Source organism: Parambassis ranga, chromosome 5, assembly GCF_900634625.1.
Source record: "Parambassis ranga chromosome 5, fParRan2.1, whole genome shotgun sequence".
Taxonomy (NCBI): Eukaryota; Metazoa; Chordata; class Actinopteri; family Ambassidae; genus Parambassis; species Parambassis ranga.
Genome location: NC_041026.1, coordinates 27,608,794 through 27,625,789, shown reverse-complemented (window position 1 = coordinate 27,625,789; position 16,996 = coordinate 27,608,794). Strand labels below are relative to the sequence as shown.

Below are 16,996 nucleotides of genomic sequence, written 5' to 3'. Positions count from 1 at the left end.
AAAATAATATCACGATAGGATGATTTGGTCCACCCAGAAAGATCAGAGGGGGCCCCTAGTATAACAATATGGCTCAACATAATGGAGTTTAAATTACTGAAGTGTGGTATCATTACTATATTGCTAATATCTGTTTACAACTGTAATGACACATTTTTAATCTAACATTTTTTTTTAATCCAACAGCCTTTAGTGAGGAAAAACTGCAGTTCCTCGAGTGTCCACTTGAGGGTGGCTCTAAAAGTGAATCAGTCTCCATTGACCTCGTGTTAAAAGCAGAAATAAACAGGTTTACAGTCTAGTACAAGAACTGTTTTGGGTTCTGTAAAGGGATGAATGTTTAAATAACTCCTGTGTTTTAAGCAGATTCACATATTAGCAAGATTTAAATGGCAAAACATGTTAAAAACCCTATCTGGTGTTGTACACTGTCTACCTTGTTTAAATAGTCCTTGTACTGTTTTATATACCTGTGTTTATTTCTACCTGATTTTAACCTCTTTGATAATCAATGTACATGGAGGGCAGAAACATGTCAGCATGCTCCACCCTGTGTCAACTGTATTATAATTATCATCACTATTTTAAATTTTTTTGTTATTTTTAGGATTATCTAAAGTTTTTTCTTATGAACTTCTAAGTTTTCTTCTAATAAACATAATGTGTTATTGCCTACTAACCCTGCACAAAGGTTTGTCCTGTATGCTTCATGGCAGTCATGGTCTTCATTAGAGGATGGAGTTTGCTGTTGTCATAGAGGTGGTTATGTTGACATGCGGACCATTAGGATTTCATCCACAGTAATTTAGACTGATTGAATTGCAAAAAGACAAGGATAAAGGTTATCATTATTGAACTTGTTATACTTGATGGATGCAAACCTTAGCTTGAACATAAAGTATAGTACCTATTTAGCTATTTATTATAGACATAAACATAATATGTTTACGTCTCTGAATATAATCAGTAAGGAGGAAAAAGTTGAAATATGAACCAGTGCAGCATGGAATAAAAAAAACAACCAACCAACAGCGTGTACTAAAAGAATATAGTTTTATTAAGCATTGTGGCTAAGTTGCCTTAAAACACACCAATCCATCAACATTCAATCAAACCCAACAGCAGTTCATTCTTTGACAATTCATGAGTTAGGAGGAAACTTTGATCATCTCACACAGAAGGTAACATATTCAGCTTTTGCACGAAGTACTGGGAGGGGTACAACGTTTCTCTGATTACTAATGAAAGATGATAAGCTGCAGGAGAATTAAGTGGAGATACTAGAAGATGAACCTGGTGGAGATGTGTGAGAGTGAGAAAAACACTAAAGGACACCTCTCGATAAACGGATTACTGGCTGAACATCTTAATTGAAGGGGTGATTCTCGTCAAAATGCCTGTTTTTTTTCAGCAACGGAGAACAATATTGTATGATTACATTTCAAAGTGGCTATAACTTCTTGCAAATCTGTTACTGTTTTTTCTGGGCTTTCTTTCATTTTCATGTGGGCACAGGACGTAAAGGATGAACATGCACAATAACTACACACCTCTTAAACTGTGAACCATGCATAAGAGTTTTGTTGAAGCGGTAATACTACAGCCCCCAGTGTCAGTCTGATTTTAGAGCTGTTTCTTGTTACTTATAGCTAAGTGACTAAATGAATGGACTTTAATATCAACTCAAACTAAGGTTTTTAGCTTCTTCGTTTTTATTCAAGCAGTTACTGTGACATCACAAAAATCAGAACCTTACTATGAGAGTGCATGTTGCAGAGTACTGAAACAACTAAAGTGTTTCCAAATAAAGCTTCTTAAATACTCTAATAAAGGGAACAATATCATTTGTCTAAACATGTAGAAACTGGTGATGAGGGAGTGAACAACTCCTTAAACTAGCAGTGTGTGTGTGTGTGTGTGTGTGTATGTGTGTGTTTAACAGAGAGGGATCTGAATTTCATCTTTGTTTCTTTGTCTCAGAGAAAAAATAATCGACTGTAGGTTTTTCAAATTTGTCAGATTTTCCTATCCTTGTTCCATCTTTCATCCTTCACCCTCTCTAGAAAAATAGGCTTAATCTTCTTGTTTTAAGACAATGGGCTGCAAACCTTCATCTCTATGGCAGCCATCGTCTACGTTTAGTGCATTTAAGTGAGGATTAGTATTGCACGTCTTGGAGTCGCTGCTAAAGGCACTTTCAGGTTGGATGAGAGCCCTGCATTCCTCTTTATCTCCTTTCAGCTGCACCGGCGTTTTGTCCTCCACGCCGTTCTCCGTGGCCGAGCCGTCGCATGGTGCAAAGGAGGATTTCTTCTCCTCCAGTGTGGGCTTCTTTCTCTCTTTCAGTGCAGTGTGTCCGGATGTATAAGCAGGCTTGCTCTGGTACAAAGGACACACAAAGACAAGTTTTCTTTAAAGAGCCAAAGAACATCACACTGCAACAGAGGGTTCTTAAAATCATGGAGTAAATGCAGATGTGGGCTGAAAATCCTGCTAACAAAAAGACTAGAGAGTCACTTAGAAGTTAATTAACAGTAAATGAAGGGGTTTTAAACAGCGCAAGCTGAAAGCTCACACAATGCTTGTGTGTGCTGTTGCTACACTGTAATTAAAGTGAACAGACCAGCTGCATTTTGATCTTTGTGTAGCATGTACATTCAATTCAGCAACAATTATCCTACAATCCTCAAAAAAGAGATATAAAGGACTGTTTTTGAGGATTTTTCATTTATACAGCATCTCGTTAAACTCAAGCTCCCTCCTGTCACATTTTAGTCACTGTGTACTTATACTTTACTTATAGTTTACATATGAATTTGACAGACTTCACATGGTTAGAAAGGGTTAAAAATGGTTAAGAAAAGGCAAAAAGAATTACATTTTGAGATGGACAAATATATAGAACACAAGCATTTTTCTTTCATTTGTGATGGTTTATGACCAAAATTGGTATACATTGTTTCAACCTCAGTGTTAATAATGATTGATCACCAGCTTACCAGGCAAACTCCCTGACTCCTGAAGACTCGAGTGTGGTACCGTCCTCCCCGACCAAACGTTCTAAAGATGGGTGTGGAAATCACACCTCTTGGACGACTACAGAAAACAGACAATTCCAATTTAAGTGAATCCTCCTGTTTGTAATGTACATAAGATCTATAGTGATTTTCTAGCAGTAAATGCACATTTCAGGAACAAGCTGGATTTTAGCCCGTTTAGCAGTGAAAATGTGAACTGCAATTTTCTCTAAATTCTTGAAAAATGTGTGCTTCTTTCAAGCTGGGGACACACTACAAGAGTTTTTGCCCGATTTTACCTGTGATGCTTTAATAAATCCTGTAGTCTGTGATCCCTCATCAGGAGCAGCTAAGTGTGTGACACCCCCCAATCATCAAAGATCCTCCTAGTCATTTCAAAATCTGTTAAGACTGGGAAAGTTGTGTAGTGTGTCCTCAGCCTTAGATGGAAACTTTGATACTATTATGATAACAGACATATCTGAAGTACATGTGACATCTTATCTTTCTCTTCTTACCCTCTTTTTGGTCCTCCGACAGACACCACCTGCAAAGGAAAGCCTCCTCTTCCTCGGCTGCGCCGCACCCCAGCCCACTGACCCACCACAGTGCCAGCGATCTCCAGCTTCCCGCCTTGTGTTGAGATTCCTTTAAGTCCTTTAGAAAAAGTGAGCCATGAGCAACAAGTGTTAGATTGTACATTAGCTGAGTGTATTTCACAAGGTGTCAGAAGTTATTTTCTTCCAAACTGTTGGTGTGTTTTCATGGCTGCACTCACCAGGCATCCCCCTATCTCTTCCCGGAGGAGGCATCATCGGTTGGGGGGGGTAAAAGGAACCAAGGTAGAAAGGCATCCCGTGAGGAGGTGGAGGTGGGGGAAATGGAGGAAGATGAGGAGTGCGAGTGAAGTTGAGACCTTCCAGGATACTCTGACGCATCTTCTCCACTTTCGCAGCCAGCTCAGGCTAAAATTACAGAATCACAGTTACATGTCTAGAACACTGAACACTGAGCTGCCCTACTGCAAAGGCCCTTTCACACCAAACACAAACCCACTAACATTTACCTTTCTGGTTCTGCAGAGTCACAAAACTGTCACAGGTATTTACCAGCTTCATCTGCTAATTTTAGCCCCCCTACGCACATTGACAGGATATATTCAAAGAAAGCAGACTGTATCTTCTATATTGAAGTCATACATTTATGAGAAACATATGGATGTTCTTTGACAAAGTCAGATTTAGAAGGATAGAAACACACAAATATACAAGTACAAATATTTGAGTATTTTTTTTTTTTAGAATTTGAGCATTAAATGTTAAAACTTTTACCCAATATTACATATGTCCTAAATGCTATTGTAATGGGAGAGGAATTAAGCTGTTTTTAAGGGATGTAATCTCTTAAAACAATGCTGCATATGCCTGCTAATATTGTGTTGTATAGTGTAAAATGGGTATTAAACTAAACAGGTGTACTTTTAGCACCAGTTTAACAGAAAAGGCATTTTGTATCAGTGCAGTTATCAGCATAAGACTACTACAGCATTTCTTCACTACCTCTGATTGACAAGATAATTTTCCTGCACAATGATGATGGGTTATTTAATAAAACTGTTTACTAAAATGAAACCATTATTTACCTTGTTGAATGTGATTGATTACAAATCTAACTAACGCAAAAAGGATGATGATGATGAAAGATGAGTGATGGCAACAACATAAGAACTCAACAGTGCAGCAGAAAAAGCCTTAAATTGATAAACACGACCTTTTTATATCTACATGAAATGAAGTGCTGACAACTGTGTAAACATACAGTGAATATGCTGCATCAATCTTGAGCACCTTGGTGTTAATGCATTTAATTTTATTTGGCATGTAGCAGATTGTGAGAATACAGATCAACAGCAAATATTTGTTAGAGTAATTTAACTAATTAAACACGGAATCTCTGTTCTAGGAATTGTGGATTTAGCTTATTATGTATAACATTTAATGTGTTGAAACAGTAAAAAGCGTTAATTACACATAACACAGCAAGCTGTATGAGCAATAGTCTCAAACGCTACAAAAATAATTCACCCACGAAGTCTGCAAATTGGCGGGGTGGCGAGCAGAATGGCTGTTCCAGGATCCAAGTTTGTGCGTATAATAATGTTCTAATCGCATCCTTCCATAGTTTTTACACAAGTGTGGCGACATGCAGTGCACTCTGAGTACTAAGATGGTGTACGCAAGACATTCAGAAAGTTAAGAGTGAAACAATGGATGCTTCTATAAGGCCGCACCATATACCATATCAGGCATTACATCATGACCACTGACAGGTGAAGTGAATAATTGTCTCTTCATCATGGAACCAGTTAGTGGGTGGGATATATATAAGGCTGGCCCATGTGGTCTGGTCCAACAGACAAACTACTGTTGCTCAAATTTCTGAAGAAGTTAATGCTGCTTCTGACAGAAAGGTGTCAGAATACACAGTGCATCACAGTTTGTTGCACATAGGGCTGTTGTCCACCGCTGAAAGCGCCAACAATGGACACATGTGCATCAGAACTGAACCACAGAGCAATGGAAGAAGGCAGCCTGGTCTGACAAATTATGCTTTCTTTTGTCACATGGATGGCCAGGAGGTTGTGTGTCGCTCACCTGGGGAACACATGGCCCCAGGATGCACATGCATCGGAAGAAGGCAAGCCAGCAGAGATGGTTTGATGCCTTGGGCAATGTTCTGCTTGGAAACCATGTGGATGTTACTTTGGGACATACCACCTACCTAAGCATTGTTGCAGACTATGTAAATCCTTTCATGGAAATAGTATACCTTGATGGTCTCATTCAGCAGGATAATGCTCACTGCCACAAAGCAAAAATGATTCATGGTGTGTCATGTACTGGAGATTCACATTGAATCCATAGAGGCCCCACCTCACAACTTACAAGACTTGAAGGACCTGCTGCTAACATCTTGGTGCCAGATACAACAGCACACCTTCAGGGGTCTAGTGTTGTCCGTGCCTCAACAAGTCAGAGCTGTTTTGTCAGTAAAAGGGGGGCCAACACAATATTAGGCAGGTGGTCATAATGTTGCCTGATCGGTCTATGCAAAGATTTTTTTTTGCCACTAATTTTTAAGTACCACTGAGCAAATGAATAGAGACCTGCTGCCCAGAGGTCAAGAGGTCAGCATTGCATTGTTGTGTACCCAACTGCAGTAATTCATCATGCACTCATGCATTTTATGCATTTCCAGTAAGAAGTTACGATACGAGTCATGATCTGTAGGGATGGCTTTATGCATACAAAAACACATGCATGTGTAGCAGGGGTTTCCAGCTGGGAGACTTTGCAGTGATTAATAGAGGACTGAGGAGATAACACAAGCTTGTACCATTCTCATTTTGTGCTGTATGTATATTTTGTGGGGTTTGTGACATACATCTTAGAAAACTTGCATCACACAAGAAAGAAGTGATAGAAACACATCATCCTGAGCAAGCCTATAACTAAGAATCAGTTGTAAGAGACCATGACACAGCCTTGTTTTGTGTGTTTGGCTAGTGTGCATGAAGCTACCTGACCATCACAGAGGTCGATGAGCTGGGCCTTCTCCCTGTTGGCCTTGATGAGTTTACTCTGAAGCAGTTTGCCGTCAAAGTACATCCACGGACAGCAGTGCTCCCAGGGGATAGGCTGTCCGCATGCATCATTGGCAAACAAAGCCATGTCTACTCCGCTCATGAACAGAGCGGCTAGCTGGACTCCTCTAGGGTCAAGGTTGTCGATCTGTAGAAGAGAGACATCCAGACTTATAAAATATTAAAATGAAAAGGGGAAAAAAAACTAACAGCCCAACTCAGTGTTCAGACTAATAAAGTGCATAGAGCGAAGCTTGGAGCGAAGCACAGAGCAAGCATAAGCAGCTCATTCACTCCTGGCTGCTACAATGCAGTGGTGGACAATCTAAACCAGCAAACAGCAAACACAACCTACAAGTTCTGACACAGGCTGACAGAGCTACACACAGAGACCACAAGGAGCAAAGCGCGCTGCTTTGTGTGGATGGTTTACATTAACAGGGGCTGAATGAGCACAGAGCTGCAGCTTCTCTGCGTAAAGTTAACAAACCATCCACATCCCTTAAAGCTCTACAAATAACATCTCACCAACAACGTGCTGGTACAAAACATTGTTTTGTCCAGCAGGCTGTTTAGTCTGCAGAATATGAGGAGTGTCCAGAGAAACAGAACAAGGGCAAAATCCAACATGAGAGGTCGGAAATTACAAAGAAAAGAAGTAAATCGATGACTGATAGATTGGCAGATTAGGGTTAGGGTTCATTGAGGGAGCGAAATGAACTTACGGTACCAAAAGGTGAATTTATTTCATTATTATTTTAACATAAACAAATTAAAAAAATATATTCGTATGCAACATTGCTCTGTGTGTCCACAGGTCCTAGTGATACTATTAGCAAATATCAGGTTTACATAGTACAGATATTTATTTGCATTTTTAGAGCTTCTATAAGCTACTCTTCACAGTAACTGTAAAAAGTCTGCAGATCAGCTAATAATGTGCTGAATGTTTGTTTGTGCTTTAAATTTTTCATGACCACTACAGGAGTACAGGAGTCAGTCATGGCATCCTTTTTACACCAAGAAGTGTTGCTTTTTTAACAGAAACTGTTCATTTTTGGTGAAATTTGATACGAATTGTTTTTAATATCGTGGTTGCATCTGTACTTCTTACATAAGGACCATTTGAAACAATCTATCAGCTTGCCTGGTTTTGGGTTTGACCTGTGTAATTCCATTTAAATTAAAGCATGCATTTCAAACCTGCTGGTGAATTTTGGGGTTCAGAGGGTTAATGCAAAAAAAAATCCCTGAATGTTTATTTTTGTTTCTCAGACACTCCTCATATAACAAACACTACAAATTCACCTTCAGTTCCTGCAGCTGGTCAGGCTCATAAAGTTTAGGAGAAAGTGCTTGGGCTAGGAAAGCGTCAAGTTCGTTACGACGCAAAATTCTTACTCCTGGCCAATGTAACATAAACCTGAAGCAAAAAACAGAAAGTTAAGAGTGTTACAAAAAAAGCAGGAACTGAGCAACGCTGTCTTCATGAATCCTCCCTCTCACTGCTCTCACTTCTCACATAGACATCTAACATCTGTGCACAGAGGAGACATTTCGCCTTGGACTCTACTCACCGGAGCACGCAACACAGAACCATGAGATGAGTGGGGACGTTGGCAAGGTTCAGCATAGCAGGTGTGTCGGAGCGCATGCAGGCCAAGAAGGCCCTCATCCTTCGGTTCTTGTCCTCCACGGCCTTTCCCAACCACAGTTTCCTCAGGTTGGGACAGGTCCACTCTCTGAAGGGCAGAGCCTCAACCAGCTCTGGAGTGTGAGGAGACTTGCCTTTGTAGGCAGCCCACTCTTTCACCATGACATGTGTGTCTGTGAGAGAAGAAATGTATGAGTTAGCATGCATTTCTCTCTAAAAATAAAACAAAGACACACAGCAGAAATACTGAACCTAAAGACTCGCTGTCCGTCAGAGTACAGATGAGCATTTTAAGCTGTTGGATAATATTTAGAATCTCTCAGACTTGTGATGGGTGTTGTGTGGGAAGGGTTAGGTCAGCCGGGTCTAGAATCATGTACATAAAATGCTCCAGGTGGCTACTTTCAGACACTATTTTTAGCTCACAAACAAAGGTAACAGAAGGCAGTGTATACACAAGTAATACATTTAACAAAAGAAATCTATACTACAGATATAACTTTGTGCCAAAGCAGCAATAGTAAAACATGTATCACTGTCGAGTCTATGCAAGACAGACGTTGTGCCGGAGTTATTCTCCTGTGTACCTGAATCATTAAAATTATTTTTGTGTATTAGCTTTATGATGCTATCATTGCCACAAGTTGGACATTAATCTGGCTGCCACTCAAAACAGTTTCTGCTGTTTGATTGGTGGTAGCAGAGCCAGACCCAGACATCTTAGCACAGGATGTGATCATTACACTCACATGTAGGTAGGCAGTTCTTCTTCATGGCAAGTCTCTCTGCCTTATTCCTGGTCTCCGCCAGGCTAAAGAGCACTCCGTAAACATATTGACGGATGGGTCTGAACAGCTGCACTGCTGAAGGCAGGTCTTTGTTTGCTTCATCTTCAATGGTGACAGACAGCTTAATCTCTCCCTGCAAAGACACACTGTAACCTCAGTGCTGCACAATGGCACAGATACTACACATTCCACCTACAAGCTTGTTTCTGTTTATGCCTACTTTTTGTTTTTCATCAAATTTAATCTGCACACAACCACAACATATAAGAGTCTGTAGGACCTTGGTGAGAACATGGTAGATGTAGGGGTACATAAGGCCCTGCTTGTGTCTGTGCTCGGCCACCCGCAGGACCTCGGGAGCCACGGCAGGGAGAGGTGGGATGGTGATGTCCATGTGGGTCCTGGTGGGCATGGAGAGCAGGGAGGGGATCTGGTCTCCGGCATGTGAACCCAGGCACCCAGCAGAGGCCCCACAGAGGTCAGCCTGTGGACATAAGGGAAAGGAGTTCCACTTTAGTGACCTGACAGGGCGACCAGTGTGTGGTCTCCTCATGCTGACTCACTTTTGATTGGTCCCCCAGGTCTCCCCCTTGTGTGATGTCAGAGTAAGAAGTGTGTCCATTTTTCTGCCATCCTTCCTTGTGGTCGCAAACGTGACTAAAACAGGGACCAAAACATTTTTTTTATCATTTTTTATCTTTACTTATATCATTTTTTGCAAATCATTTTTTTAAACTACTGGTAATACCTATGGGCACCTGAAGAAATGTATTTTCTGTAAAAGAAATTAATGACAGGGTCTCCACTGCCTTTCAGGCATGCCAGGGTGACTGACATGACAGAATGATGATCTCTGACAGAAAAACAGCAGCTATGTGTCTCAAAGAAAGGGCGCAGTAACAGAGAGAGAGTGTGTGTGCTGTGCTGAACTAACTTGGCAGTCATGCCTGAGCTCTCGTCATTCTCCGAGGAGGAGGACGCAAAGGAGGCATTGAAGAAAGCAGCCTCTGTGTGGTTGGGGCTGCCAGCCTGGCCCGGATTGCTGGGAGAGGACCTCTCATACAGCGGTGTGTGCTTCCCTTCATTAGGAATGTTGCTGAAGCTGTTTTGCTCCGGGACACCTTTCTCCACCAGAGGCTCTGGGCACTGGACCTGAAACACAGGCATGCTGAAGCTCCTGCAGCGTGTAGTGTCTAACCCTAACCCTCACCTCTACCATACTGTAAAACTTACCCCGGCTTTTACAGGCTGCGCCACCTGTGGAATGTTGAGCATTTTTGGAGATGGCACTGCAGCAGGCACTCCCACGTGTTTTGGTCTGACTGTGAAACAAACACAAAAGCTTCAGGAAAAACAGCACCTCCTTCGAAGCCCTGATAATTATGTGCAAGTAAAGCCCACCTAAATGTGGAGGATAGTAAGAAGGTTTGCTGGCCACTGAGTAGTACTCCACTGCCTTTTTAAAGCGGATGACTTTGTCATGAGTGCAAGACTGGAAGAAAAAAGAACAAGGTGGTGACTGGTCTACAGAAGGAATATACCCTCAGTCTTTTGAACAGGGATTAGTATATTTAACCTTTCTTTACAAAATTGCTGTTTTTTCATTTTACTTCCAAAGATAGCTTGATAACTGTTGCTTCCAGACAGTTCTTCTACACACCAAACAAAGCCAGTCTGTCCCAGCACACCCCATTTGCAAACACAACAAAACAACTGCAATTCAATCAGATACAAACAATATCAGGAAATGATGATTCACAATCCCCCCGATTTCAAAGCAGCTGTGTTAAAACCTGTTATTTTAATACCTTCATCACAATATGATCAGTGTCTACACAATGAAGTTTTACATAAATGCAGACAAAACAAATCTCATAACATAAAGCATATTGAAACCTGATGTGAGTCAAACCTGTTATCATCTGACCTCAATATATTTGAGAGCCTTTGTTTAGTGCTTTGTGTACAGCCCATTGTTAAAATGTTAGTCTTAAAATTGATTCACATCTGACTGCAGGTCTGTCAACTGATATTATCAACTACCACGAATTATGACAGTATAATAAATGTAAGAACCTTGTCCTGCTGATGCTACTTATACATGTAACCACAGCCTCACTACATCATGGGCTGTCCATACTCATAAAATACAGCCTGGAAGGAGAATATTAACAGAATGGTTGACCTTTGACCTCTGGGTTATGAAATGCCATGACAGAATCCTATAAAAAAAAATCCTAATTAGTGCATGAATTATACCTGTGAATGTTTAAAGACGTCCTTAGCGATGGTCTCCAGGTCAGCCATGTCAGGGATGTTGCGGACATAGTCAGCCACAGCCTTGATTACAACATCACAGGGTGGGAGCACAAGCTGGTGGGCACGCACCTGAGAGAGACAAGATAGGGGAAATTAATGCTTTTCTTATCATTAATTCACTTTTTAAAGACCACTGTGAACATGTAACTGTTTTACTTTACACTACTTATATAGCACATCCCTTTATCTGTGATTTCAAGCACTCCCTGGTGTCTAAAAACATTTAAGGTGCAGGTGAAGATGCCTTAAAAATATAAATCTCCAACATCATACATTAGACATGTCTGAATGTGCAGCGCCTCTTTAAATACCAGCAGGAACCAGTTCAGAAACCTGAGCAGTGCATCTGAGTATGCCTTGTTGAGTGTCACTCGGCAGTGGAATGTAATGTAATGTGTGTGTTGTAGAGGCACATGTGAACCAGATGGCTTTCTGTTTAATCACAACTAGTCATTCAACAGCTGAAGCATTTTACAACTGTCACAATCCAACATTCACCAGTCCATGAACATGCCGTTTCTGTAGGCTGTGTTGTATCAGCCATTAAACTGCAAGCAGCTGGTGGAGAACATCACAACGTTCGGCTTGTTTACACAAAAAAATACAGACTCGAGATTATGTAGAACTAGCAGTTTTTTTAGCCAGTTAGCAAATAGAGGAAGGAGCACAGAAGCTACCATTGCAGGCCTCTCATTAAAATACGGATTTACAATCATGACTGCGATCAAGCTAATGAGGAACCTTTTAATATCTTTACATAGACATTAATATGCTACTATTGTTCTCAATATGGCAGTATTAGAGTCATGTAAACAGCATATTCCCTTTGGATACACTGCATTAAGCTTATTGAGGATACAGCCTTTTTCCAATAAGATGCGAGGGATGTCGAGGACAATGTTTCAAGAGCTGGTCATTACAGACAGGGTGATGTAAGCCTGGAGGGGTTAAAAATACTCCAATGACCAGATCAATGCACATGATCCTGCTTGTTCTTCAGAGATTACCTGAGTGCAAAGTACTCCATTCAAAATTAAGCATTTACCATGGATGTGTATCAATGGCTGATAATAGTTGGATGCTGAGAAGCGTGAATTGTCCAAGGTGTCACACTGACATCTTGGATACGCTCCACCCTGTAATCATTTGTAAACAGCACATTCAGAATACAAACTGAAATTATGACTTCAGTTTGTGATATACAGCCTCTGACCCATTAACAGTCAACTGTGTGGTGAACAAACTAAAACACAAAGCCACATTGTTGGTAAGAAAGCAGCACACAACTCCTTTTAAACATCACTTGACTAATATTTTTATTCTACTCTACTATTTTACCTTATTTTATATTTCTAACCTGTTTTTGAGTATACATGGAGCACCTGGAGTGCAAGCAATTTCCATGGAATATTTTGTGCATGTAAATGTAGTCTCTCTCTTTGCCTAAGCTCCACTCACTGACTTATTATCCAGCTTATTTTGGTTTTGATCATATCATGTTTTCATCATTATTAGGGACACAGACAAATCCAGTTCTGCTGATCCCTGACAAACATTAGAATCTGCTCAGGTTTATAGCAGGATTACTCCATTACATCACAGCATTACCCTGCACATGGTATATAAGAGGAGATTTTTTTATTTATTTATTTATTTATTTTTTTTTTAAATAGTCAAGCTGGCATGTCCAGGTTTCTCAAAACTGGGATAAATGCTGGAAAATAAAATTTGGCTCAAATGATTACCATGAGCACAAAATCTAACATTTATATTAGTTTAGAGTGGATGTGGCTCAAATATTACACATTTCCTATCTATTATTCCATAAAGGTATTGGACAGTATTTATGATTCTCCATCCACCCATTCTTTTTACACAGTTTATCCTGTAAAGTGTTGCTGCAGCTTATCAGCTGCCATTGTGAACCAGACACGCTGCTACTCCTTCTTAAGTCCTGTCTAACAACAGGCTGTATCGGGTCAAATAATCTATGCAGTTTTGTACTGACAAATGTTAAACACATTGCACACATGAGTCAGTCTGTCTGTCGATCAGTGACAATATTTCACTTTGATCACCCATTACCTTCAAAGATGCTAATGGATGCTCTGGACCAAGTAAGCTCCAGTGAAAGGCAGCCAAGTCTTCATCAGGCAGTATGTGATTCCCTGTAAAACACATGAGAGCACACAGCATGTCAGTCAGCCTTGCCTGACCTTCAGTGCTTATGTTCTGTAACTACAACACAGACCTAAAAGTGATGCAAAAATGACAAAACGATTTGGGTTGAGATCAAGCTGCCGTGCCACTTCGTGCATCAGGTACTGGCTGGTGGTGAGGCTTTTGCCGTTGCGGCTCAGTTTGAGGGCGGGGGCGCTGAAGTAGTATGGCATGTTGCTCAGGGCATAGTCTGAGTCATAGGCCACCAGGCCGTGGAAGCCGTTCTCCCTGCATAAGGCTATCACTTCCAGGTGGTGGTCCTCCACGCTCTGGACAACCTGAAGAGTGGCACAGACAGGAATTCAACTGTAGAATGGGCAAAGCCTCAAAATAAACCTCTTATACAGACATGGTGTATCAAAGCACTCAAGTAAAGGCTGGGATTAGAGGTGCAGGTGTGTTTGTGGTACTCATCGCTGACTGGAAACTCTAACAAAGAGAGATATTTAAAAAGTTATCCAGCGTGTGCTCATGGCATCATTAGAAATAAGGCTCATATGTATAATCAGCTGATCCTACATTATATTGCAATTTCACTGTCAGGATCATTTATAAAAAGGAGCATAACTTTAATATTTATGTCTACAATGAAAGGTTTTCTGTTTTTTTTCAGTAATGATTATTATCACAGTGTTGATCTCATGCAGCCTCACTCTGAGCTTATGTCACTAAATCGGGGTTCAGCAGCAAGTCACTGCTCACACTGTGTAACCTGTCTAAGTGCGTGAACACTTTTTATCATAGATGGACATGACAGGCAGCTAGCAGGCTAACCACAGAGCCGGCTAATGCCCGCCGGCGACAGTCCACAGTGGCCCCGCTCAACAGGCACTACCAGGCCGAGTTTCACTCACCCCTACATGGAACCTGAGGAGAGCCAGTCGGATGCAGTGAGCCATGCACACCGGAGGAAGGAACCAGACTTTGGGCGGCGGGGTGCCCTTGTTCTGGACGTGGCTGATGATCTGCTGAGCGGTCTGCCTCTCGTTCACCTGCCGCTTGACCCACTCGTGAAGACGGCCTTTCTCCAGGGCGCCATTGAAGCACACCAGGAGCTCAATGTTCCCGTTGAAGCAGGCCTTGGAGAGTGCGGCAAGGAAGCCCAGCATGTGGTTCCACTGGCCCCCGCTGACCCAGTCCGGGTAGTAGCCTCCGTAGAGCCGGTGCAGGCAGTTCTCGGCGTCTACCAGTAGCCTTAGCGGACTCTGAGGGGGTCTCTGTCGTCCACCTCCGACCATACTCCCCCGGGCCAACCTCTGGAGCTCCACTGGTACCACAGCGCTGGGGCAGTGCTTTTCGATGTACTCCTGGAAACCTTGAACCCCCATGTTGATCTTCTGTATGAAGAGACGGAAACTTAAAAGTGACAGTAAAAAAGGCGAAATATCAGAGGAGGAGGTTACAGTGCGCCTCTCCCTCTGACAGGGACTGAAAACCGGCTGTGACTGCAGATTTTTGCAGGGTTTGGAATAATTTCAGGGAAAAAAATGAAACGGCTGCTATTTAAACATGGTCAGTTTTTGGCGAGCTATTTTTTGGTTCATGGCTTCCAGCACTGCGGTCAGGCCAGCCTCCACTTCCACCGAGAAGCACAGACAAACTAGCCTCCACGTTGTTCGTGTGTATACTGGTATTACGGCAGGAGCGTGTAGGAACGCATTTCAAAATAAAAGACTTCCTGCGAACGTCATTTCACAAATTCACTACTGTTAAACAATCATTTAAAGAAGAAAACAAACAAACACACGTACATTTAAAATTATATAACAATATTCGCCACACTGGTATAAAATTTCAAAATAAAATATATCTAAATATATTTTGCTGTATATAATCTATACACTTCAAGGTTAGAACTAGAACTAGAACAATGTGAATATATAACAAATACATTCCAAACATGGTTTTTCAGAGAGCTTTTATTTTGGATGTCTGAATCAGAAGGACCTGATGTTACTGGTAAGCCACTGTTAAGTGGGGTGAGAAGAGATTAGGTAGTGAGTGAGGACCATTGTTATTCCAAGCTGAATGTATAGAAAACAGTCAAATATAATATTTAAATGGATTTTATATTGAAATTCTGATCAAAGGGACCCATTCTTACATAATATTAATTGTATGTTGTTCTTCTTTCTGAATTCATTAGTGGCAGACTGGCACAGATGGTCTTTTATTAGTATTTATTAATAGTCTTTTATTTTGAATTCATTTCCTACATGCTCTTACCGTAATACACAGTATACACAGGTATCGCAAACGTGGAGTGGAGGCTGGCCTGACCGCAGTCTTCTGTTTGCCATGTGTCTACGGTTGTGAGTTTGTGCGGAGTGAAAGAGAGACGGCAGCACGTGACGAGATGACGCACAAATACGAACTAGGTCCACGCTTCCTTATTTCCTTAACTTAACTAAAACATCAATCAGTTTTATAGATAAATTGCGTCATGAATACAATTTGTCAAAGAATAAATATGTGGTTTGTGGCTGTAATTTATAACTCCACTGCCAAGGAGGCAGCTTGGTGTTTATGTTTTTGTTTTGTTTTCAAAAAAACATTATTGCACAGTATACATCGTTATGTTTAACCAAAGAAAGTTGACTGAGCCATCATTTCCTGTATCTGCATCACTTGATTTCTATCTATTAATTCACAATCACCAAATATTGGACCCATGCATAATTAGGTAACACATTTTCAAACATTCTGACACACACACAAAAAATGTATGTGTCAGCAGCACAATATTACATGATGTGAAAACAAATGTAAACAAATGTCTAATTTGTAATTGTGTAAACATCCAATGAAGCCTAAAACAAACTTACTTTAATAAATTTAAGCAATGTTCTCCTCCCACAGAGTGTATTATTTCATTTGATTAACGTAATGTGTGATCTTGTTTTGGTATGGGTATATTTGTGCTTTAACAGCTAAAGCTGTTGTTGTGTTCTATATATAAATATATATATATATATGTGTGTGTGTGTGTGTGTGTGTGTGTGTATTGAAACAACAGGGGTTTTCCAATATCTATATTAATATATTTATCAGTATGTTGTCTGACAAAATCATATTCAGACTTTTATTGCAAAGAAAGGAAGCAAATCAGCAAGTGGTTAATTTTCCATCTATTAGAGAAAAATGGTTAAAAAAAAAGTCAACTAAAAATGATTGTATCTTTAAACCCTCACAGAAATGGGAAGTAAGCTGACCATATGTTTTAACAAATAGCAGCAGTGTGTGGCAGCTGTGAGGCAAATGCCTCAAGTGCCTGTATTACTGTTTTACAAAGTTAAGAAAGTCAGAGAATTTTGAGCTTTGGCTCCTAGTCAGTGCTCTTCAGTACAGATAGAGG

The 16,996-nt window shown here is 40.8% G+C and overlaps 1 protein-coding gene across 1 annotated transcript; it reads right to left on the bottom strand.

Moving 5' to 3' along the window:
• Positions 1–1,034: 1,034 nt before the first annotated feature.
• Positions 1,035–15,267, bottom strand: LOC114436527 (constitutive coactivator of PPAR-gamma-like protein 1 homolog). Its single transcript, XM_028406831.1, has 17 exons — positions 14,496–15,267; positions 13,673–13,919; positions 13,507–13,589; positions 11,362–11,490; positions 10,504–10,594; positions 10,336–10,424; positions 10,037–10,254; positions 9,666–9,759; positions 9,383–9,586; positions 9,064–9,235; positions 8,238–8,487; positions 7,969–8,083; positions 6,599–6,808; positions 3,796–3,982; positions 3,536–3,674; positions 3,000–3,096; positions 1,035–2,379 (listed from the first exon to the last, which is right to left on the bottom strand). The coding sequence occupies exons 1-17, from the start codon at positions 14,967–14,969 to the stop codon at positions 2,074–2,076; spliced, it is 3,105 nt and encodes a 1,034-aa protein (XP_028262632.1). The 5' UTR covers positions 14,970–15,267; the 3' UTR covers positions 1,035–2,073.
• Positions 15,268–16,996: the final 1,729 nt, after the last annotated feature.

What these genes read in the sequence shown, in the direction of transcription:
- LOC114436527 (XM_028406831.1), bottom strand. Translation starts at nt 14,969, where the DNA reads ATGGGGGTTCAAGGTTTCCAGGAGTACATCGAAAAGCACTGCCCCAGC. An exon ending in ATCCATTAGCATCTTTGAAG is followed by an intron (nt 11,491 to 13,506) that starts GTAATGGGTGAT and finishes TGTCTCTCTCAG; the next exon opens with GTGCGTGCCCACCAGCTTGT. An exon ending in ACCTGGGGGACCAATCAAAA is followed by an intron (nt 9,587 to 9,665) that starts GTGAGTCAGCAT and finishes TTATGTCCACAG; the next exon opens with GCTGACCTCTGTGGGGCCTC.